Genomic DNA, 24507 nt, shown 5'->3' on the forward strand with positions numbered 1-24507 from the left:
AAGGGCAAGGGCGGGAATCCAAATTGTCATTGAGCGTGGAAGGTTTCCCCAAATTGCTTTGGGGGCCTGCCCAGGAGCTGCAGACGCGCTGTTTAAGGGGAACACCCTACAAGCGCCAATGCTGTGCAAGGTCAGCCAAGATCCAGTCTAAGAATGAGGGAGCGGAGTGGTTTACTAAGGCAGAGAAACCAGGCAGAGAGAGCACACCTGGGGGTGGATCCCAGGACAGGGAAGCCCCCTGGGCACGCTGGTCAGTCACTGCCTTGCTTCTCTCTCCCTTTTACGTTGGGCAAAGGCAATGTTGTCCTAGTGACCACCATGTCCCGGCCCTAGGTTAGGCAGGATGCGTGGTGGGGGTGATAGCGACATTTACAGATCGTTCCTAGCTGCCAGCCACCTCACAGACGTGAATTCACTGGGTCCTCACAACGACCCCATGAGGCAAGTACTACTGTTAGTTTCATTTTACAGATGAGGAAACTGAGGCACAAACAGGGTTTATAATTCGCGAAGGGCCACTCACAGCTGCCATAACCAGGAGCCATGTCCAAGGGGGCCTGGCATCAGTGTCTGCCCTTCCCATTATGTTATACTGCCCCCCTCTGGAGATTAGAAATGATGCCAGCTGGCATTTAGTGAGCACCTACTATGTGTTTTACACACACATGTTCATTTAATGCACTCGGCAATCCTGTTGGCGGGTGTTACGCAGTGGTAGATAGGGGATTCCTTCTCTGCGCTTTCAAAAGCCCAAGATCTCAGTGGCGGTAGCTTCCATGTATTGAGTCCTTATGCTGCGTAAGTGTCCTCGGGGCTCTTGATATGTTTTCACCCCCGCCCTTCACAACCACCCAGTGAGGTAGCTATTGTTGCAGATGAAGGATCGGAGGCTCAGAGAAGGGAGGTAACTTGTCGAGGTCACACAGGACTAGGAAAGGAGAGCCCTGGTCTGACTCTAAATCTCGGGCACTTTCCACCACCCTCTGCTGTGTGCCCAGGAGGGACCCGGGTGGGTGCTCACACACACACTGGCAGCCAAAGCTTTCTCGCGGCTGCCTGCATGCAAGCCCCACCTGGTGAGACCTCTTTCCTTCCACCTCCTGGATGGGGAGCTCACACTCACCTCTGCCTGCTCTCCCCTCACAGGTGATGGTCCCTTGAGGAGGGTAGTGTTTCTGATTCATCTCTGCACCCCACACAGGCACAGCCTCCCCAGAGCCGGGCCTAGAGCGAGGCATACGCAGTCCAAACCTCAATGGTTGACACCCATGTGGCCCAAGTGGCCCAAGAGCTATGACTTATCAACACAACCTCCCAGAAAGGGGCACAGCCTCCAGCTTAGGGCAGCGGTGCCCCTAGTGTGGTCCCAAGACCAGCAGCACCAGCATCCCCAGTGCCCCACCCCCACCCCCACCTCCCGAGTCGACATCTCCCGGGTGGGGCCAAGCACTCCAACAAGTCTTCTGGGGCCCTGAGAAGGACCCCTGCCTTAGGGAAGGAAAGGGGACAAGGTCCCCACGTTGTTCTCAAACATGGTAAGAAATGCTCCAAGAAGCTGATCTTTTCACATCCACTGGAGCTGTGGTTTTAAATAACTTTGTCTGAAGAACATTCTTCAGGGTTCATGTTTAGAAGGATAACCCGGGTGGCCACATCTGAATTCTTTTTCTTGCCACTGTAAAGCATCCCATGAGGGATTCCATGAAGAAGGCGGGATGGTTGTCAGTCCCTCATGGCAAGGAAGTTGTCTCTCCTTCCCTGGAGGAGCTGGGCTCTCCACTGCCACGCCCCTGGGAGAAAGGACAGCTGTCATCTACCAAACAGGTGTCTGCCATCTACTTCCAACCTCCAGCAGGAAGCGAGAAGGCCAGGGACAGCCAGGCTCTGGTGTGTGTGTATACGTGTGTGTGTGCGCGCGCATGGGGTTTAGGGGTTTAGGAATTCCTGGGTTTAAGACTTCCTGATTCTCCAGGCAAGGCCCCTCCCCCATCCCATAAAGTCATGCCTTCCTGGCTGTGCAGGGACAGGGAATACGGCACCCTCCAGTATGCTCCCTGAAGGACAGCCAGGTCTAGCTTTGCCAAAGCAGATGCTCCCTGATGGGAAGAGGAGGGCCATAGAAGGTAGAAGAGAAGGTGCTAAGAGAGAAGCTTGCTGCCACTCCCCACCCTGCATGGACACCATGGCAGATGGAGGCCCCCGGAAACCCAAAGACTCTCTCTGCCTTGGCTGCATAGGAAGGGCAGAGTCATGTAGCACAGACACCTGAGTCTGAATCCCAACTCTGGTGCTCTCTCGCTGTGTGACCTTGAGCAAGTTCCTCAACCTCTCTGACCCTCAATTTTGCCACCTCAGATTCCTTTGGCATGAACCCTGCCTAGCTTGCCTCTGGTTGTGACCACCGAGCAAGACCCCGGATACCAAGTATGTGGTGGGTAGCAGGAGCTGCATAAATGGGGCAGACGACTGGAACTGTCCAGGAGGGTGCTGATGCTCACAGAAGGCTCTCCCAGCTTCTCTGCCTCTGCCACCCAGCCCCATGGCTCCAATTTACAGATGGGTGAACGCTGCAGCACTGCTGGCCCCATGGTCTGGGTGCCCTGCCCAGAACCTCCTCTCCTGCCCAAACCTGGAACGCTCCAGGGATGCTTTCATGGGGTGCCCTCTCCCAAATTTCCTGGTTCTCTTCCCAGCAGCTGGAGACAGGATGGGTGCTGAGAGACACCCTCCTCCCAACAAATCCAAGTGTTTTTTTCTCTGGGAGCCGCTGAAGGGGCCTCCTCTCTGGACAAGGCTCCCCAAGGTGGAGTTCAGGTTATTGGGTATAATCATTTCTCCCTGCAAGACCCACTTCATGAGCCATAGGGACTTCTGTGAGCCCCAGGCTGCTGGGTGTCCCTCCCCATCAGCCCCAGCCTATGAGAATGAGACTGAGGCTCAGAAACATCGAACAACTTGTCCCAAGTGTGCCTGACTCCACAGCTCATAACCAGAGAGCCACGCTTGCCAGTAAGGGGCAGGGCAGGCTTTCACGGCCTTTGCACCATACACAGAATCTCAGGTGTGATGGGGTGCTGGCGATAGGACATCCTATGACCCAAGGTCATGAGATGAGCTCCTAGGAGATCTGAGGGCAAGAACCAGGAGAGTGGGGGCTGCGGGTGGCCAGGGGTGGGATGGTACTGAGCAGAACTCCTCAGTTTCCATGAGGCATTTCAGAAGCTCCTGGAGGAACCCCCTTTAAATGCCGGTTGTAGGCACCCTCTCCTTCCCGACAGCCTTGGGTTCAAACCCCACACCCTCAGGCAGTAAACCCCTCTAGACTCCTCTGTAAAGAACAAGAGTAATTGCCGCTTTTCAAGGTTGTTGCAAATATTAATTACATAATAATAAACATTAATCAATAACATTGGGGTATATGAAGTACTTGTCTTATGCCAGGCACTTAGTACAGGGGGATGTCTCTTATTCATTGATTCATTTGCTCCTTTGACAAAGGCCAGGCACTGTGCAGGGACTGGGGACACAGCGCCGAAGCAAGGGCAAGGCCTGGCCTGTAAACCCACCACCTGAGATGGTCTCCTCCCCTCCCCCACATGCATCTGGGCAGACCTTGCAGGCAGGGCAAGCGCCTCAGCTCCCCACCTCTCCATCCAAAGGAAGACCCAACATCGCTACAATTGAGCCTAACCAGGAATGCCTGAAATTACTGATCCAGAGTAGTTTATAAAACACACTGCAGATCAGAACTCATTATTGGGTATAAAAATCACTTAACAAATTGCAAATAGTTTTTTTTTTTTTAAATAGAAGGATAGAACAGAAGGTATCAGAGTAGCACAGATAAGCAGAGTGAATTTTGCTTCCTGAATTTTCCTTGATCTGCAGTTGGCCCTCGAATAACGAGGCGGTGAGGGGCACCAATGTCCACCCCATGCAGTCAAAAATCCGTGTATTTTGACTCCCCCAGAACTTAACTACTGATAACATAAACAATCGAATACATATATAGCCTGTACTCTATTATTACAATAAAAGAAGCTAGAAAAAAGAAAATGTTATTAAGAAAAGCATAAGGAAGAGAAAACACATGTATGGTACTGTACTGTATTTATGGAAAAAGCCGCGTATAAGCGGACCCATGTTGCTCAAAGGTCAACTGTATACATCTCTGAGCAGGTTCTGTGCTGCGAGGGAAGTGTATTTCCTACTCTGTGTTGAGTGAAAAACAAGCAGGTGTCAAAAACCTCCACTCTTGGGAGACATGAGAAAGGCACGCACATAGCTCCCTTCATGCCCAGTGGCCAGAAGGTAAAACACAGTTCTGCGGTGGCTGGGGCTCACTGGGCCTCTTCCTGGGGCGGTGTCCCCCTGGCCGGGGAAGGACCCAGGACCTGGGGAGTCGGGTGGCACTAATCACCTGGGGACTCAGGTAGTGACTGCCTCAGGGACCAATTTCAGGACCCTTTCTTTCCTCAGCTCCCTCCAGCGTGGGGAGCAGCCCAAAGGGGGTGGGCAGAGCCAGGTTCGTTTCTTATTTTTTGCAAATAGGTAGAAGTTAAGTGACTTGCTCAAGAACAACCCTGCCCTGGTACCAGGCCTCCAGCTCTTTCTACTGTCTAGAACTGCCTATTCGATTGCTAGCTCATTTTAGTTCCTACCATTGCCAGAATTCAGGGCAAGATGTTCTTGGAGATGTGGAAGGTATGAATGAATGGATGGATGAACAAATGAACGAACAAATGATGTTCCAGTGGCTGGGCTAATGTTTTCTCCTTGATTCCACAACAGCAGTTCTCAGCCAGTGCCGAATCTGCCCCAGGGCACTTCAGCAAAGTCAATAGTGCCAAGGTTGAGAACCCCCGTTATTTATACACAGGTGCATAACATTGGCTCCATTTTACAGATGAGAAAACTGAGGCTCAAAGACTTGCTGTAATTTAGCCGAGGCCATACCCAGGGCATGTAGACGAGCACCAGAGCCTGGACCAGACCCAGGTGGACCCACCATTTTGGTGGCCCCTGTGTTTCTGAGAGAGCTGTGTGTCCCCCTTCCAGAGACTGCCCTGCCCTGGCCTGATGGTCAGTATAGCCCCTGGAGTTCGGGTTTGGTCTGTCCACTGAGGCCATCTGCCGAGAGCACCTGGTGGATCCGCTTCTCAAAGCCCAGCGATGCCAGACCTGATCTCCTTGCTGGTGGAAGGGGGTGTCCAAAAACAGCTCTGGCTGAGTCTAGCACATCTGGCCACTGGGAACTCCAAGGAGTGTTCCCCGACAGTGGCCGGCCACCAGAAATGGTCAGAAACAGGGCTGCGAGACCCCTGCCCAAGGATCCTTATCAAAGTGAGAATCCAGAGGTTCCCGGAGCCCCCGTACATGGGATGGTCCACTATCTGTATGTCAGACCAACTGCCACAATACTGGGTCAGCAGTTGGGTGTCAGCCACTGAAATCAGCCGGTGCTACAAAGCAGGAACTTTGCCCCGGACAGCCAGTTGTTAAACATTACTCAGCCCCCCGGTCACACAACCAGGGAACAAAACAGGAGCCAGCAGGGTCAAGTTGCTGGGTCTTTGAACTCAGCCCCTCTCTCCACCTCTCTCGTTCCTCCCCTGGCCTCTCTATCTTGCTTCTTCCCCATTATCCTGTGACTGGGAGCTCCACTGGGCGTGTGGGGAACTCAGACCAGGCCTGGCCTTCCTTATGCCAGGCTCCCTGACCTCTAGCTGCAGACATGGGTAATGCTCAGAGGCCCCTGAGGAAATGTCCCGTCCAGACACGGCAGACTGGTGACCTAGGAAGGAAATGCGATTCAGACTGAGCTGAGCTCCAGGGAGAAACCCTCTCTCCTCCCTTGCTATCTCCTGAGCGCAGCAGAATGCCCACAGTAGCTGTGATCACCTGCTCACAACTGGCTCTGTGAGTCCAACGAGCCTGGCCAAGCTGGTTCCTCCAGCCACATTCCCTGCGATTCCTGGACTCCTACATGTTGCAGGGCTTGGAAACCCCTCACATATGTGATGCGATTCAGGGAAGATTCAGACACAGGCCAGGCCAGCGCTGCCGTTGGGGCCCCTGGTGCATTCCTGTACACTGTATTCTTGGGGCTGGAGGAAGCCAGGCTTGTCCTCTCCCAGGCCACAAGAGAGTGGGGTCAGTCTGAGAGCCTTTGTTTTTCCAGTTCTAGTTCCTAGGCTGGGGCCATTCAACCAGGCCAGGATGTAGGCCCACCCTCTTACCCTGCTCACTCCAGACCAGTGGAACCAAAATGGCCAAACCAGATGCACAATGACCCGTGTACAAATCAAAGTTGCATTTTCCATGCATGAGAGACCCTGCCCAATGGAAGCCAATCTGAGGCAATCTGAGGTATATGTGGCCCCGTGTCCGTGGAGATCCACCTGAGTCCCACAAGGCAGAGCCCAGGTCAGTCCTACCACCGCCGTATCCCCAGCTCCAGAACAGGGTGGCACAATGGGGCCAGGAAGCAGGGCCCTGGAGAAAAGATTCGCAATCCCAGCTCCAGCACTCCCCAGGACACAGCGAGTAACCCAGGTAGCCTCAATTCCCTCACCTGTAAGGCGCGGGATCATGGGTTTTAGTGAGGAATGAGTGATCACAGGCATGTGTCCTGCTCCCCCTTCCGAAGGACCCCAACTGAGGAAGTCAATTTTGCCACCCTCGTTCACCTTGTAAAATATACGATGTAGACAAGGGCGTTCTCTCAGAAACTGCCAAGCGGGAGGGCTGTTGGCAATGGCACAGGGAGGTCAAAGAGCTTGGCTCTGGGCAGGGGTCCAGAGCAAGGCAATGGCCTGGTGTGGGGTGGGTGGGAAAGCCTGCCTGTGGGCCGTCTGTGCATTCACAGACTAGAACAGGGCCCGTGAGCACACAGACAGGGGGCTGTCGTGTTCGCTACGCTGAACTGCTCCTCAAGGCATGCCTACCTCAACATCTCAAAAAACCACCCAGAAAGAATACCAAGAAGAATCAATTCCAATTTGTTAGGGCCTTCTGGGTGTGATAAAGCTAACCCCTGTCCTCTCCACCAGCTTCCTGCTTCCGCTTTGCTGAGAAGTGAAAACACCATTCAATTAAGGTAATTAAATCCACCCAAAGAGCCAGGGCTCAAAAAAACCACACTACAGGCAAGTGGTCAAACCCAGCAGCAAAGCAAACCCCAATGGCTTCCTGTGCAAAGACAGGAACCAGAGGAGAACGAAACGGCCTTCTTAGCAGCTGGAGAGCATCCCTCCCGGCTCTGCAAGGCCCACCCGAACCTGCCTGCCATCTGCCTTCCCCGATAGGGAGGACCTCTGCTCACCAGCTGAATCAGCACGTCCATTCCTGTGGTTCTCACGAAAACTGGAGCTGAGAAGATCCGTGGGAGGTGATGAGAAACAAAAACCCTCCTCTTCTCCATCCCGGCCCTCGATCCCCCCTTGAACTGCAGCCCACGAGCCCAAGACACGCCCATCTGCGCCCGAGCCCAGGGACCAGAGGGTCAAGACTGCTTCCTGGAGGAGGCGTGGAGTGATGGTGAGCCTGAGCTGAATCCCAGCCTTGGTTCTCTTCTTTACAGGCTGTGTGACACCGAACAACGTTCTGCACCTCTCTGTGTCTTTCCTTCTCCACCTAGAAAATGGTGACAGTTCAGGCCCGCTCACCCCACCTCATAGAGATGATGGGAATCAAACACATGTGTCCCGAACTGCAGGGTGACGTGCAGACATGAGTCATCCTGTATTGACTCACTGCGTTGGCCTCCGCCGAGGGTGACCCACTCTGGGTTCCAAAAGTCGTGAGGACCTCAGGTTGCCAGATAAAAAACAGGATGTCCTGTGAAATTTGAATTTCAGATAAACAATGAACATGTGTTTTTAACTGAAGTATGTGATGATTAATTTTACGGAGAACTCTGATACAAAATATCCCAACCATTCTTCAGCCACGGGGCTGGGATGAGTAGCGGTATGTAGGGCGTCTGGAGAAGGGTGTGCAGAGGGCGAGGGGTATGAGCCCCCTCCTCCAGCCACTTCCTGTCCACACTGCCTGGGACAGACCAGCAGAAGTCGGGCTGTGTGTCGTCCGTCTCAGGCCCGGGCGGGCTCCAGCCAGGAGCCCGGTGGGAGGCGAGGAGACCGCGGGGTGGCAGAGCTTTCGGCCCTCCTGCAACCACACCACACACTTGCAGCAAGCCTCTGTCCTCACACCCTTACGAGCCAGGAAGCGCGTTCAGCTGCAGCAGCTGAAAACAGTGCCGAGTGACCACCATGCACCGGCGATCCTCTCAGTCAAAGACGAAGCAGGTCGGGGCTCTCACTCCAAGGAACTCAAGACCTTGTTGGAAAGATGGATTTACAGCAGATGAAGTGGAATAAAGCCGTTAAAAAAAAAAAAAAAAAAAAAAACTCTACAAGGAAGAGGAGAGCTGAGGAGGAAGCAGTCAGTAGTCGGTGGCCGGGGGACACAAAGAGACATGGCCGGCAGCGAGAGTAGGACTCCAAGGAGCCAAGCCAAGAGTCACCTGGGCCTACTGCTCCTTCATCAGTGCACCGCAGGCCTGGAGAGAGGCGAGTATGGGGAGAGCCCCAGCTCTGCCACCAAGAGGGCCTTTGGGGTCGCGCAGAGGCATTTGTAAGGGACCAGAAGAGAGGAAACTGTATCTGCAGAAGTCGGCATATTCCAGTGCACGATGGTTCGACAGCATCCTGCAGTGTGGCACAGAAAACAGCACCACACGAGAAAACATTTCAGAAGAGACAGAACCTAGTGATGACTGTGCAGAGGGCATTTCGTTGCACGTCAGGAGAAAAAGCTGATTCATGAGGATGCACACTCAGATGTGGTTTGTCTGATAGGTATTCTGACCCCAAAAGATGACCCTGGCAATAAGGAAAAAACAAAATACATCCTCAAGTGTTAACTCTCCCAGGCTGAAGGCCACAGGGGTGCAGACATGCCCCCAGTTCCCCCGCCAAGCAAGTCTTCAAGATGGATGCGTCACCAGCCCCTTTACCCCGCCCCAGCGGCTGAACGGGAAAGTCTAGTCCACTACTTCCTGCCGGGGTACCCCAAACCCCTTGTGCATCCTGATGCTTTGCAGAACCCGCTCTACCCGATGCCAGCTTTCCCAGCATCTGGCATCAGCTGGCGGAGCGTCGGGAGGACCAGAAAACAGAGTGCTGTGGGTGTTCTCCAGGATGGCCTGTACAACACAGGGCAGAGGCCAACATGTCATCTGCTGGCACCCACGATTTAGACAATGTATCAGTTAATGACTATTTGTGATGTGACCGTAAACAACACCCCAGTTAATGTACTCAACAAATATTTACTGGATGCTGGCCCTCCGGAGGGAATCAAAGTCATCCCCCAACTGGAGCCCTGAGTGCAATTAACAAGACAAATGGGGAAAATGGAGAGGTCATGAAGTTGCTTCTTACTTCTCCCGGATTAACCTGAAACTCAATCCCAACTTAAATGGTATATGCCATGGTGCAAATGAACGCCTTCCAGCGTGCCAGCCTGGGAGCCGTCTCTAAGACAGCTCTTCCACCTGTTCCCACCTTTACCACAGGCAGGCTTTACATATTTTAGGGCTGGGAATCAAAAAGTAAATGAAATCCACTTGAATTCAAATTCACTAATTTGAGATTTGTGATAAGTCTGGAATGAATCGAATTATAATTGACTTCCCATAAAATAAGTCCTGCTAAGCCAGTCAGCAGTGTGAATAATATGACAGAGGTAAAATGACTTGCTCACTCATTTACCAGATATTTCTTGCACTGTGCGCTATGCTCCCTGAGGGTAGCCTGGAGAGCCAGCCAGACAGGGACACAGCCACAGAGAAGCGCCCAGGTTATCAGTAAAGACAAACATTAAATAATAATCGCCCAGTTAACTACTTAAGTACAATTATATTAAGTACTGCAAAGGAGTGGGTATGGCCAGATATGAAAGCATATAACAGAGAGACTTAAAATAGCCTAAAGAAGCTGCCTTATTGAAGGGTCCCGTGAGCTGGGTTCGGAAGCATATGTAAGAGTTAAGCAGGTAATAGGGAAAAGGTGAAAGTAAATAATTCCAGGGAGAGGGAACAATGTGTGCAAAGGCTCTGAGGCACACTCTGGAAAGCCAAGGGGGGGGGAAATAGTTCAAGAGGAAGATGGAAAAGAAGGCTTTTTGTTAAGGAGGCTGATTTTCACTCTTGAAAACTGGGAAACCATTGAGGGGTTCTAATAAAGAGGTTGACATGAACAGATTTGAGTTTTACAAGCTGTTCCTGAATGCGGTGCTGAGAATGAATGTTGCATAGCCCAAGGGAGTCCCCGAAGCAGTGAGTGGGGCAGATTTGTCAGCCTCTAAAAAGTGTGTTTCAGCAGCACTGACAGTGAGTCCATGAATCCAAGCACAGAGTGATAGTCTCCCTAAATGTTCACAAAATAAAGGTCACCACACCCTTCTACATCTACGTCTCGGCCACATGCCACATGGACTGATTTCGTCCTTATCTCTGAGCTGCATCTCAGTGGAGTGGCAGGCAATGAAATGGACCAACTATCTAGTGACACAAAAGGGTCAATCTGAATTTTTCAGATGGTCTTAATATCCAAGGTCAGCAGTCCTCCTCCATTCCAGTGGAATGTCTCTTTCATTCTTGCTCCTTCTTTTCTATGCCTAGTTTGAGCATTGCTTCCATGTTGACAAGCTCAGTCCACAAAGGCAAGTAATTGATTTACTTTTCTGTGTTTAAAGATTTCTTTTCTGGGTTCAGGGGATTTTCTTTCTAGTTGAGAAGAAAATGAAGCTACCATCAATTCCCGGGATATGTGGCTTATGATATGTGACCTGTGACAATACGGCATGAGCTTGAGATAGGGAACCCGGCGTGGTGTGAGGACAAAGGACAGCCTAGGAGTCAGGGACGAGGCCAGACAGATGATGGTAGACACAAAGCCCTCTGTGAGCCTCCAAAGAAATGTACTCCACAAATCTGAGTTAGTATGATTATTAATATTATTAATAAACTACCACGGACCAGATCAATTATCCAGGAGCTGTGAGGTGTGGAAGGTCTTGAGGAAGCCCCAATGGTCTGCATTTAAAATTTACATAATGGATTTATTTTAATTAGCTTACACTTTATTCTGTACACTCTTCGAATTCTCCTGGGCAGCTTTTTGGTTCTTTTAGCTGTCAAAATAGATACTCAAGCCTCCTGCCAACAATAAATCGAACACCGCGCTACAGCTTGCTGAGTGGATTCAAGTTCTGCCACTCCAATTCTCTTTACTGCAAAACCTGAGTTATGAATCCACGTGGGAAAGGGCCTTTGGTCAGATATGACTAGCAAAAAATAATTCACGACTGCGCCAATCGTATTAGAAATCCCAACAGTTTAGTACAGGTTCCTGAAGATTCCTTGGACCAGAGATGAATTAATGAATATTGGAAGGTATGGATACTGGCCCTATATTGTTTTTCACCAAAAATGTCTATGTCTGGAATTTTGTTGAGCTCCAGTGCAGATTAAATATATACATAATATGTGCATTTATATATATACATATATATGCATATATATACATATATATTATATATTATAATTATATGATTATATATAATATATTTTATATTATATATTCTAATATAATATTTTATAATATATAATATTTAATCTCTAGTGCAGATTAAATATATACATATACATGTGTATTTATATATATACATTTATATTATAATATATTATATATTATAATATATTTATATATTATATAATATATTATATTATATAATTATATACTTATAATATAATTATGGCATATATAGTATATATATACACATATATATGCATACATTATATAGACATATATATATGTCTTTAAATGTCAGTAAGACAGTTCGCTTTCAAAGCCAAGTGTCTTACTGACATTTAAAGACATCTTTTGCACCCAGTATGTGCTTGACCAGTTGGTCAGTTGGGTCCACTAATATTATTTTTCTTCTTTCTAGATGGGGCAATGATAACAGTGAATGCAAGCATGAGAAGAAGTTTTAAAACTACAGACCCTAAAACCCAGCAAGGCAGGCACCTGCAGTCCCCACTGCCATAACAGGTATGGAACCAACCCAAGGAAACACTTTTGGTTGTCAGCCGCTGTGGTGGCTCCACTGGACATCGGGAGATGAGAGGGAGAGGTGGAGGGTGAAACCAAATTTATGACTGTCCCATCTGAAGCCAGGGAAATCAAATCAGAATTGAAGAAGTTAACTGAATAAAGGCCTCTCTTCTTCCCAAGGCAGGAGAAATGTGGTTACAGTAGCTCCCCCTTATCCATGGTTTTGCTTTTTTGCGATTTCAGTCACCTGAAGTCAACCACGGTCTGGAAGCATGTATGGTCCTTCTTTCTGACATACAGTCAGAAGGTCAGTAATAGCCTAACCCTACTTCACGGTGCCCACGTCATTCACTCCCTGCCATCTCCTCACATAGACATTTTATCATCTCACATCATCACGAGAAAGGTAAGTACAGTACAGTCAGATTTTGAGAGAGAGAGACCACATTCACATAACTTCTATTATAGTATATTGTGATAATTGTTCTATTTACTATTGTATACTATCGTATTGTTGTTAATCTCTTCCTGCATCTGATTTATAAAGTAAGCTTTATCATAGGTTAAACATAGTGTGGACAGGGTTCGATACTACCACCCACAGTTTTCAGCCATCCACTGGGGGTCTTGGAATGTATCCCTCATGGATAAGGGGAAACTACTGTATTTTCTGAATACTCCAAATATCAGTGGACATCTTTCATTAGTGTGTGGAATTACGACACAACCCAAAATCAATTAGAGTTCTTTGGCCATGCACAACAGAAACAGAAACTGGGCAAATTCAGCTGAAATAGATGAGTATTAAAAGGAAAATGGAGCCCTTGCAGACTCCAGGTGAATGGTGAAGTCCCAGCCTGGGCAAGAGTGAGCAGACAGCTCTGCCACTGGAAAGAACGTTCGAGCACATTTCCATCCCGGCATCACTTTAGAAGAAACAGTACAAAGGGCCTGGCCTGGGTCTCACGTCTGCTCTGGACCCGGGGAGATCTCGGCAGGCACCTTGAACTTTCAACCCCACCAAGACTAACCACAGCGGAGACAGGAAATTGCCCCAAAGTTATCAAGTGCTTTTACTCAGAGGAGATGGATGGAAGCTGAGCGTTCAAAAAATAACAAATATCTGCTAATGGGGGTGGTATTTAATTGGCTGGGAGTTGCTTACTTTAAGACTCTAAATTTAAATCTCTACTGTCCTATTTTCACGTAAATGTGGAAGTATGGAAACCCCAGTATTACCATTACGGAGCACAGCCATTGCCAAGACCAAGACCCCAGCATTCAGGATGCCGGAAGCCTCCCTGACTGTATTGGCAGGACCTCAAGATCCAGAAAACTTGACCCACCTTGGTCGAAGCCACTAAAGTCCCCCGCCCCACCCCAATCACACAAATCCAGAGCAGGTAGTTCTGGCACAGACTCACCGCTCAGCCATGTCATTGATGACGCAGGACTGTCCTGCCCACCAGGTTGTCCTCAGCATATTGGTCTTTAATTGTCATTGCTCATTCCTCAAGATTGCAGACTGAAGGCCTCGGTGTTGTGAGCTGAGTTGTATTCCCCAAATTTTCACATGCTGAAGTCCTAACCCCCAGGACCTCAGAATGACATCTTACTTGGAAATAGGGTCATGACAGCTGTAATTAGTTAAGATGAGATCATTAGGGTGGGCTCTAATCCTAAAGGATTGATGCTTTTATAAAAAGGGGAAGTTTGGACAGAGAGAAACACAGGAAAGACAGTGAGAAGACACAGAAGATGGACATCTACAAACCAAGAAGAACGGCTTGGAACAGACCCTTTCCTTGCAGCCTGCAAAAGGACTTAACCCGACTGACACCTCGATCTGGGACTTCCAGCCTCTAGCACCAGGAGATACTTTCTGTTGTGTAAGCCAGCACTTTGTGGTACTTCGTTGTGTCAGCTCTAGCAAACAAACACACTCCATTCCAGGATTTGTGTCCCCGAGCGAAGCAGGAAGAGAGGGTGTCAACAGGATGGAGACCACAGGGATTGTTCCTTTGATCAGAAAGGCCAGAACTTTCCCTGACATCCAAATGCTCCCACCCCTGTGACCAGAGGCGTGCCGCCTAGAAGGGGAAGCCTGTGAGGAAGGGAGTGAGGCTAGCCAGCCAGCAGGGCCCGAGGGCTGAGGCAGATGTCCTCTGCCCCCTAAAAGGCCTGTAATATGCTTTCTGGGAGAAGCAGCCCTGATTTTCAAGGCAGGGCTGAGGAGCACGTCATTAGAGGCTTTTGCAGAGTGCATTGGGGATTTGCTAAAATTTGTGGTCCTTCCTCTCTCCAGCACAGCCCGCTCAGTTCTCCCATTCATAAAACCAGGTCTGCCTGCCAATGAGTCAACACTGGAAACCCACCGGAGGGCTGTGGTCGAGACACAGGAAACAAAAAGCCCCAAAGAAGGCTGGCCTCCAGGACTGAAACACAATGCTGCTGGCCCAGCAGCCTCAGGCCTGGGCATGACACCTCGTGCACTGTCCCCCATGTGGGGCCAGGACAGGACAGGGACACAAGGTGTGCAGGCCCTACCTCCCTGATGGAAGCATCTTCATGTTCCGTCCCCTAAAGCCCTGGCAGTGTTATCCCTCCGACCAGCCAGCCAAGGAGGGAAGAATTCAGCCTTGCCAGCTTCTACTGCCGATGGGAAGGAAGCCACTGTGTGACAGTGTCATCTGTCAGCTGACGACTCAGAGCACCCTGCCAGATGTTCACCATCCCAAATGCCCAGCACTTGGGCCCATGCTAGGGTCTACACTTGCTACTTTAGCTGACTTGTCATGTGCTCCTTGACTTTTCTCCTGCCTGGGCCAGGCGTGTTCCAGGCAGCGTAAGTATGTACCTCGGGAGAAGTGGCCAGGGTCCCCAGCAGAAGCAGCATCTCAGACAGGACCCAGAAGGAAATGCAAGGTACAGCCCCACACCCATTAGGATGGCTACTACAAAAAAAGAGAGAGGGAGAGAGAGAGAGAGAGACAGAAACTAACAAGTGCTGGCAAGGATGTGATGACACAGGAATACTATTCAGCCTTAAAAAGGCGGGGAAACAGGATGGAAATGGATGATCCTTGAGGACATTCTGCTAAGTGAATCAGCCAGCCATAAAAAACAAAATACGGTGTGATTCCACTCGTATGAGGTGCCTAGAGTAATCGAATTCATAGAAACAGAAAATAGTGGCTGCCAGGGCTGAGGTCGGCAGTAGAGGGGAGTGGGGAGTGGAGTTGGCATTTAACAGGTACAGAGTTTCAGTCTGGGATGTTGTAAAAAGTTCTGGAGAGGAATGGTGGTTGCACCAGTATGAATGTACTTAATACTACTGTGCACTTAGAGTGCTTACGTTGGTAAATTTTATGTCCTGTATATTTCACCACAATTTTTTTTTAAAAAAAGAAGAAAATCTAATGAAGGGACCATAACAGGCCATAAGAATTCGGGAGACCCCAGCACGTGGAGCTATTCAGGAGGAATGGAAGACATCCCCCCCCCCCGCCCCCGGGAGCCCCCAGGGAGAAGGGGAGCAGTGTTGCTGGGCCCAGAAAGAGACCGAGGCCAGGGGAGGGGCCATAGCAAGGGAGGACCGCAGAATTGCCAAGACCCCACACCATAGCCAGAATCAGGGATGGGGGAGAAATGCCAGGGATTCTAGGTCTTTCCAGGCTGCACCCAGCATCTCCCAATGGTCACACCCAAGGGCAAGTCGGAGAGTTGAGGGACCCAGGTGATGCAGGCTCTTGGGGATTGTGCCCTCTTGGGGTGGCTCCAGGACAAGTTCAATGAGCAGACAGACAGTCTAGCAGCTCCTGAGCTCCTGGCTCTTACAGTATAATGATGGGATGGGCAACTTAACTTTAGATTATGCTCAGTACCACAAAGAGGATGAACCAGGTACTGTGAGAGAAAGTGGGGAGGGGACACCCCCATGGAATGTCAGGGAAGACCTCTCTGCAAAAATGACACATCTGAACTTTAGACATTGTCTTGGGCAGGGTTCCCCAGAGGAGCAGAACCAATAGGATGTGCACATACAGAAAGAGATTTATTTTAAGGACCTGGCTCTTGCAGTGATGGGGGCTGGCAGGTCTGACATCTGCGGGGCAGGCTGGAGACCCAGGGGGGAGTCAGTGTTGCAGCCACAGTCCAAGGACTGGGGGCTGAATCCTCCCTTCCTCTGGGGAGCTCAGTCTTTGAGATGCTGCTCACCCGCAGCATGGAGAGCAAGTAATCTGCTTTTTCCAAGGTCTATTGATTTAAATGTTAATTACATCTTAAAATTACTTTCATAGCAACATCTAGATGTGTTTAACCAAAAACTGGGCACGAGGGCCCAGCCAAGATGACACATAAAATTAACCACCACAGGCACCATTACCCATCTGGACCAGTGTGTAGCTCTCACAGGGAGCCGCTAAGTCGGATAGCCTGTTCATACCCTGCACGTCTTTCTTTTGCAGAGAAAAAAAAAAAAAAATCCCACTTTGCAATTGCGTCTGGTCACCAGGAAGGTCTAGTTTTGTGGAAAGAGGGCTGCATCTAACCCCTCTAGAACCGTCACCCAGAGGCACCCGCTGGCTGACCGGGGGACAGTCTTCCTAGCTGGCGGACGATGCAGGGGAATAAGAAGTGCACGGACGGGTTCAGCGACTCCTCGAGCATCGGCAGTGTGCTGGACGATGCAGACAGGGAGGTGAGCAGCCTCACAGACCGGGCGTTCCGAAGCTTGTGCATCTCAGAGGACACATCCTTCCACGACTCCTACCTGACCCTGTCCCCGGATATCACCCGCCAGGTGTTTGGGAGTCTTCACCAGGGAACGGTGAGCCACACCCACAGGAAAAGCGGTATTTGGAGCCAGTTACCGTCACAAGGCACCGAGCATTCGGGCTGGGCAGCCACGTTCCAGCAGCTACCCAAGTACGTTCAAGGGGAGGAGAAGTATCCCAAAAGCAGCCCCCCACTGACGCCAGCCCAGAGGAGACTGGAGGTGCCAGTTTCCGGCCTGAGGAGCAGCAACAAGCCTGTTTCTAAAGTGTCGTCGCTAATTAAGTCTTTTGACAGGACTGAGAGCCAACGCTGTGACAGCAGGCCCCCAACCAGTAAGCCCCCGGCTCTCAAGAACCCCCCCAAATTTGCTCCTCTTCCAGAAAGTGGCGTCAACTTCTGCTTCGATTCTGCCTTTCTGACTGTCAGGAGGGTGCCCGCTGAAGTCTCTGGAGCCCATCAGAGTAGCCACCAGCCTGGCAAGAAGCACGGAGAGCAGGAGTCCCCCAAGAACCCCGAGATGGCCTGTCACAGCTCCAGCAGCTTCCTCCCAACATCTGAAAACGCAGCCAATGCGTTCGAGTCAAAGTTCCCCTCTCCTCCCCACAAGCCATCCAAGGGCGAGTCTGGAAGAGGTAAGGAGTGGCCTCGCAAAGGGACCTTTCTTCATAGTGAAAACAGTGCTTTTGAGTCGTGGAATGCCCACCAACCGCGGCTGCCCGAGAGAAAGGAGGCTGCTGACCCTGTCCCAGAAAGCAAAGCCCCCAAGCATTACGAGAACACGCCCTTGTTAAAAGAGCCCCCGGCCTCTGAGCACAAAGTCTCCCCCTGCCAGGCCCGGGCCAGCTGCAGTCAGGAGGAGAGCAGGCTGGCAGCAGGGGCTCTCTCTGCATCGGGACCCTGGGGACCTCGGGATTCGGGGCCCCAGGTATTCGGTACAGAGGGAAATTCTAGCTCCCAGCCCGACCTTCAGGGGAAGCCCACCCAGCCACCATGGAGGAAACCAAAGTCCGGCAAAGGAAAGAAGGAAAGTCTACAAGATGCATCGGAAGAGAAGAAGCAGGCCACCAGAAGAGGCCCAGCCTTGTACACAAAGCACAATCCCCAGGGACAGTTTCCAGAAAACGAGGCTCTTGACATGCCCATGGACCCCAACGAGCATTACAGCCCTCCTTTCAACATCAGTAAGCTTCTGACCCCCATCATACCCACCAAGAATATCCTGGAGCCATCTGACAGCCAGCCGGTGGAGATAACCCCATCACCCTCAGGACAGCTAAACGGGTACCAAGAGAAGGAACCCAGTGAATGTCAGTCTCGGGACAGCTACAAATCCAAAGCCCCTAGCCTGCTGTTCAACCTGAAGGATGTACGGAAGCGTGTCAAGAGCACATATAGTCCCTCACCTCTCTCGAAAAGCCTCGAGGAGAAAACCAGGGGCAAGCAAGAACCCGTGAGCAATGGGATCATCCTTCCCAATGGGCTTGAGGAGAGCCCTCCAAATGAGCTTTCTAAGGAAAGGGCAGCTGATGCCCCTTCTGTGTCACACATCAGTACCCAGATGGACCCTAAAGCTGACCCTGGTACAGCCTCTGTGGACAACTATCTAACTCTTAACTCACCTCCAGCCATCACCCAAGCCCCCTTCTCCGTCAATGGGGAGGGAGCTGACAGGAACAGCTATGAGAAGGACGACGGAGAACCGGAAATGGGCACCACCAGGTCTGGGAAGTGTCCAGAGTCGAGGGAACAGTGCCCCAGGAAGCACCTGTCTCTGCGGCTTTGCAGTAGAGAGCCTGAGGCAGGGAAGGCTGCAGAGAAACCAAAGACTCCCAGCCTAGAAAAGGGGTTCTTGAGATCTGTGTCTCAAGAGACAGAACCCGAGAGAGAGGCAGGACTTCAGAATCCAAACTTCAACCAGAAATTCTCCCCAGGGCCTCTCTCTCCCGAGGAAGAAGATGTGTTTTACAGTGACAGCCAATCGGATTTCATGCCATGCTTCAAAGGTAAGGCCAAATTCAGCACCAGCTCTTCAGACCAGTCCTTTGCCTCCTTTGAGGACCAGCAGAAGACGTGGTTCACGGAGAGCCAGCAGGAAGACAGGAGGAATGACGTAAGTGCAGGTGACAGTCAGAAAGACGAGAAGGAGAAAGCAATAGGGAAAGACGAGACACAGCACGGTGCCTTAAGTAACGGGCAGGTGTGCGTGCAGGAGCACAGCCAGGGGGCATCGTCGCAAGAAGGGGAAAGCTCGTCTGGATGTAGACCCAGGAAGGCATCGAGAGAGGAAGCCAACTTCAGAGGCACTTGGATCACGGGAAGTAAGGATACAACCAGAGACCCTACCCCCTCGCCATCTTCCACTATGAACAAGCACAAACTGTTTGCAATTAAAGACAACACCCTCAGGGCCACCCCCGTGATAAAACCCATCATGTTGCCCCTCCTGAGGGCCATGTCATCAGAGGACCCTCTGGGCAGCGGCCACAAAGAGGAAGACCTGCCAAAGCCAGGCTGGGGAGAAGAGGCTGGTCTTTGTGGCCCTGAGAGCCAGGAAGTGGCCAACACGCCTACAGCCGCTAACACGCAGGGCACACACTTGAAGCACATGGCCTGGGAGAGCACAGAGGACCACGGGCAGGTGCCAGCCCCAACGGGGAACATCGCATCTCCTCCACTCGTGGCAGAGGCTGAAGGGCTGAAGCCACCCCCAGAGGCTGCACGTCGAGTTGTGGCAAACGATGGCAAGAACAGCTGCACAGTCCAGGGGAAGCTAGATGCTCCAAGGTGCATCCCCACCATCGCTTTGCCTGAGGGCGACCTGGAAGACCAGCCACCCCCACAGCAGCCGGGAACCTGCTGGGAAGAGCACACACAAGATTTCAAAAGTCACTTATTGTCTACACCCCGAGCAGGGCCCCCGGGGAGAAGACTGGTCCCCGGTGAGATGGCAACTTCCCCCAATGCCAGCTCCCCGGATGAGAGCAGCGCGTGCTCCCCTGCTGCCAGCAGCGTCTGGGACGATGCCTCCCAGGCCCCCAGCGAGCCGGGCCTGCTGCCGGGGGAGCCTCCCCACACCAGTCCCTGGGCCAGCCCCCACTCTGCCAGGGTGGCCCGCAGGGAGGACCTGACCCACGCCCTCACGTGGGAGGCTGGCTCGGACCCCCAACTTGAGCCACCTGCAGAAGACCTCAGGACACTTTCTCCAAGAGGCTTGGTGCTGGACGCGGCCGCCGGCTCAGCAGGCCTCGCTGAGAAACCAGAACTTCCAGCCCCACTGGAGAGGGCGGCCAGCAAGCCTCCTGCAGTCCCACCCAAAACAGAGAAGGCCCTGCGGCGGGCAAAAAAGCTGGCCAGCAAGAGGAGGAAGACCGACCAACTGCAAGAAAAGCATGGCGAACCCCTGGAAGAAAAGCCGTGCCTGGAGGACCTTGAACGAGGGCCACCAGCCCCCGGAGAGAGGCCCCGACCCAGGTGCCCCGGGGTCCGCTCCCTGCCCCCTCCCATCCACCGCCACTCAGTGTCTGCCTTCTCAGAGCCCATCAGGAGGCAGCCTGGGGGATCCCAGTCCCTTACTCCCCTGCCCCCTTACCCTGCCACCCAGAAGGTTCTCCAAGACCCCCAATCTGGAGAGTACTTTGTCTTCGATCTGCCACTCCAGGTGAGAATCAAGACCTTCTATGACCCCGAGACGGGCAAATACGTCAAGGTCTCCATCCCAACCTCAGAGGGGGGCTCCCCGGAGCCACCCCCGCCAGACACTCCAGATGCTCCCTACATGCTGTACCCCCACTTTCGGCCCCTGCCCGTGACGGCCTTGATGCCTCTGCGCTGCTCCTCTCAGCTGTCTGCCCCCACCTTCCTAAATCAGGGCCCTCACACCACCGAGGCAGCTGGGCCCGGGCCCCGGAGGGCCCGAGAGGCCGGCCTGCAGCTTCAGCTGGGCCCTAGGCCTCGAGGCGACCCCACCTGGCACTCTGCAGGCCAGCGCCCTGATGCTCCTTCCCCAAGCCTGGGGGAGGAGGGGGGAGATGCCCCACGCCTGGGCATCATCTCCACCAACGACCTAGAGGACTTCGCCACAGAAGGCATTTCTTGAGAATTGCGTCTGATTAACCTCCCCGCCCCCAGATAAACCCAGAAGAACTTACTTCCCCTTTCCCCAAACAATCCACACACACACACACACACACACACACACACACCAACACATACTTAGCCATGTGAGATCCCTAAATTCCCAAAGGAATTAGGGATTCTGAGAAAACCCCACCTGAAGGGCTTCTCTCCCTGGGAAGGTGCTATTTGCATGACCGGGTCCCTCCCAAGCCCCTTCCCAGATCCTGGATCTGCTCACTGACCCCCTCTCTCTTCCCCTCCCTTAGTCCCTGGCCTCCTCTGGCTATGCCCCTGGGGCGGGTCCAGAGGATTCCTAATGGCTGCTCTGCCCCAGCTGCCCACCTTCTTCTTCTCAAGGGCTGGCTCATGCAGTGAGCAAACTCCCAAGGCCCCCAGAATCACTGCACTGCGCTGAGCTGAGCCCTGCCCGCAAGCAGACCACCCAGCCCAGCCCCTCCAGGTCCAGCGTGGTATAGACAACAACTCCACCCTCGCTCCAACACAGCAGCCATTTCCAGCTCACTGCAGGCAGAGATGGCTGAGGACTGACCCAAGGCAATCTTGCAGAAATGTTTATCTGGATAGACTGGGTTTTCTTTACTGAGGAAGCTTTCCTCTGAAGGCTATTTTCTGATCGACAAAAGGCTACCTTTTAAAAAGTGAAACACGTTTGCAGATGTGATTCTGTCCTGGACTCCTGTCTCTCTTCTCTGGGTCGGGTTGGGTCTCCACCGGTGAGTAAAGTGCCTTGTGCCTCCCAGGCCTTCCATCACCGCCGGGACGCAGGGGCTTCGTGTCTGAACAGAGCAGCTTTGGCACCCACCACGGTCCCGGTGTCTCTCCTTGAGCCCTCGGCACCTGTCCATGCCATCTTGGGGCCAGGCTCTCCATTCCTGTTGGGAGACAAAGAGGAGGAAGACCCAAGCCCACCATCAAGGCTGGCCCAAGGAACTGAGTCAGGCCCTAGCTGTCCCAATCTAGTGACCAGTGCCTGTGCCCTGTACTCAAAAGGAAATTGCATTTCCCCAACTCCCTGGCCTTTGGGGATGTGGAGGGAAGTATGTGAATCAGGTCAGGGGAGCAAAATACAATAACTGTCTCTGTACTTCTGAGAATAGAGAGAGTCTGTGAGCCGATGCCCACTGCGGGCAACTGTGCTAAGAAGGAAAGCAGGCCTGTCCCCACAGGCTTCCACCCAGAGCATCTGCTGAAGCAATGTAATTCTTGTGCTATGGGAAATACGGGAGCAAACACGTCTCCCTCTCTGTTTAGAAAGGACAGCTGTCAAGGCAGCTGTCGGGACTATGCTGCCCACGTCCCAGGGGACCCCACAAAATGCATCATCCTGGTTCTTTTGGCAAAGATAGCTGTTTCCGGGCTGGAAACAGACGGGAAGGCACAGAGCTCACCAAGTCCCGGACTCGCACAGATACAAGGACTCTGAGCATATTCCTGATCACGATTTGGACTCGGGATCTTATACCCGTTTGTTTTCCCAATAAGTACGGCCACACCTTAATTTCACTGGGCAAATACTACACAAGTCCCCCAGCTCAGGGCCGCGGTGAGTCAACCAGATGCTTAGGCAGGGACACAGGCAGGCTGCTGTCCGAGAAGTGTGGTTCCCAGGAGTCACCCACTGGGATGCCAGTGAGAAGAACGAGCTGCAATCTTGGCTCTGCCACCAGGGCCAAGCATCCCCTCACCTTGCTTTCCTCTTACTCAAACATGGAAAGTGATACCTCATCTTAGAATTCTCAGGGTCCAGGAAAAGAATTGCCCCAAAAAAGTAGAGTCCCTTAATTAAAAAACAACCATAGTGGTAGTAACGACGTCCCCACGAGGAAAAATATACTTTTCTCAAGGGGAGCTTATGTTTGGCGAGGCAGCCATCTTCTGTCTTAGAAACAATATAAGCAGGGCTACTGATGGAGCTAAAAGCATAAAGGTAGATATTTAGAGATCAAGGTCAACTTCCCTATGAATGCACAAAAGGAACAGGGTGTCTGGCAGCATGCAACATGCACACAGAGAGCAGGGATTCCTTGGACACCTGGCTCCCCAGCAGGTCAGCCAGAAGGAGGGCCTCCATCACTTACAGCAAGGTGCCCATATTGCTAAGAAGCAGGTAATGCTTCCGAGGGACAAAAGGCAATGAAGACCAACTCAGTTGTAAATGCCGTTCTCCTCCTTCCTTCCTCCCTCCCTCCTTCCCTCTCTTCCTTTCTTTTTCCCTCTCTTCCTCCCTTCCTTCCTTTTCTCTCTCTTTCTCTCTATTTTCCTCCCGCCCCCCTTTTACAAACATTTTTAGAGTTCCCACCCTATGCCAAGCACTTCACTGGACACTAAAGATATACCATGATAATAAGATCTGGTAAAATCTAACAGAGAAGAAAGATAATTATAGTCCAGTGTGGTAAGTAATTTAATAAGGTGGTCTGAGGAGCACTTAACTCAGCCTGGGAAGAAAAGGGGTTTCCTACAGGAAACGGCACCTACACTGAGTTAGGAAACGCCAAGTAATACATCAGCTTTTGAAGACACCAGAACTTCCCAGTTTTTATCTAGCAAACAAAGATGACATTTGTTAAATACTAATAGACTTCCCTTACCATACCAACGTACAATGATTTAGCTAATTGTTACTTAGCATTTTTAACCAACACAGGAATGAAACCAGTGTAGCCTCAGAGGATAGACCTTTGTTGATATGTCCCTTCAGCTTCTGAATTAATATTTCACTCCTCTGAGTTGCCCAGAAAAACCATTATTTCTACCACTGTGTTTAATAGAGCAGTGGTGAGAATTGTGAAAACATATTATTTGTAGAAATTGTGGGTCAAGGCCATGCCTACATCTTCTATTTAGTGCACGGGCCCTCCTATGAGTTTTGGCCCCTCTACATGTTTCTGGTAAAGGTACACAGATGTAGAGTACCTCAAGGGAACAATCAAAGGTCCTGGGGCTATTCAGTGGAAAGTGACCAAGGGTTCACATTGTCAACCACATGGCATGTGCCAGCCCTGGAGCCAGGAGCTTTGAGACTGGCCTTCATCCTCAACTGACCTAGGAGAGGTACCCTCATTAGCCTCATATTACCATAAAGGAAGCAAAGGCACTGAGATGTTGAGTAACTTCCCAAAGTCACACAGTCACTGAGGGAGGGAGTCAAGCCAGGAACTCAGGTCGCTCTCACTCTTACTGGGTGGCCACCCCACTCACGCTTCTCTAAGTGTGGCCAATGGATCGGCAGTCTCCACATTACCAGGGAGCTTGTTAGAAACCCAGAAGCTCGGTCTGCATTTCCACGAGATTCCCCGGTTATTCATTTGCACATTAAAATTTGAAAAGTGCTAGGAGCCTCTGGCCCAGAAAGGAAAGATTTCAGGGACATGCATCCAGGCCCTCATATCTACAACTTTGCCATGGGCACGGGAAGAGAGCCTTACACGTCGGGTGGGAGAGCTGCAGGGAGGCTGGTTCACAC

The 24507-nt window shown here is 51.5% G+C and overlaps 1 protein-coding gene and 1 long non-coding RNA gene across 2 annotated transcripts; both read left to right on the forward strand.

The window, feature by feature from the left end:
• Positions 1–5452: 5452 nt before the first annotated feature.
• LOC122231861 lies at positions 5453–12122 on the forward strand. Its single transcript, XR_006209130.1, has 2 exons — positions 5453–6426; positions 12019–12122. It is a non-coding gene; the product is annotated as an uncharacterized LOC122231861 (long non-coding RNA).
• A 4480-nt stretch (positions 12123–16602) lies between these two features.
• Positions 16603–21706, forward strand: CD2H10orf71 (chromosome D2 C10orf71 homolog). The gene has a single exon (XM_015536608.2). It carries the CDS (start codon positions 16747–16749, stop codon positions 20998–21000), a length of 4254 nt encoding a protein of 1417 aa, XP_015392094.2. The 5' UTR covers positions 16603–16746; the 3' UTR covers positions 21001–21706.
• The last annotated feature ends 2801 nt before the right edge of the window (positions 21707–24507 follow it).

This window comes from Panthera tigris, chromosome D2 (genome assembly GCF_018350195.1).
Source record: "Panthera tigris isolate Pti1 chromosome D2, P.tigris_Pti1_mat1.1, whole genome shotgun sequence".
NCBI classification, from domain to species: domain Eukaryota; kingdom Metazoa; phylum Chordata; class Mammalia; order Carnivora; family Felidae; genus Panthera; species Panthera tigris.

Excerpts from the sequence above, each read along its gene's own strand:
- CD2H10orf71 (XM_015536608.2), top strand. The coding sequence starts at position 16,747 with ATGCAGGGGAATAAGAAGTGCACGGACGGGTTCAGCGACTCCTCGAGC.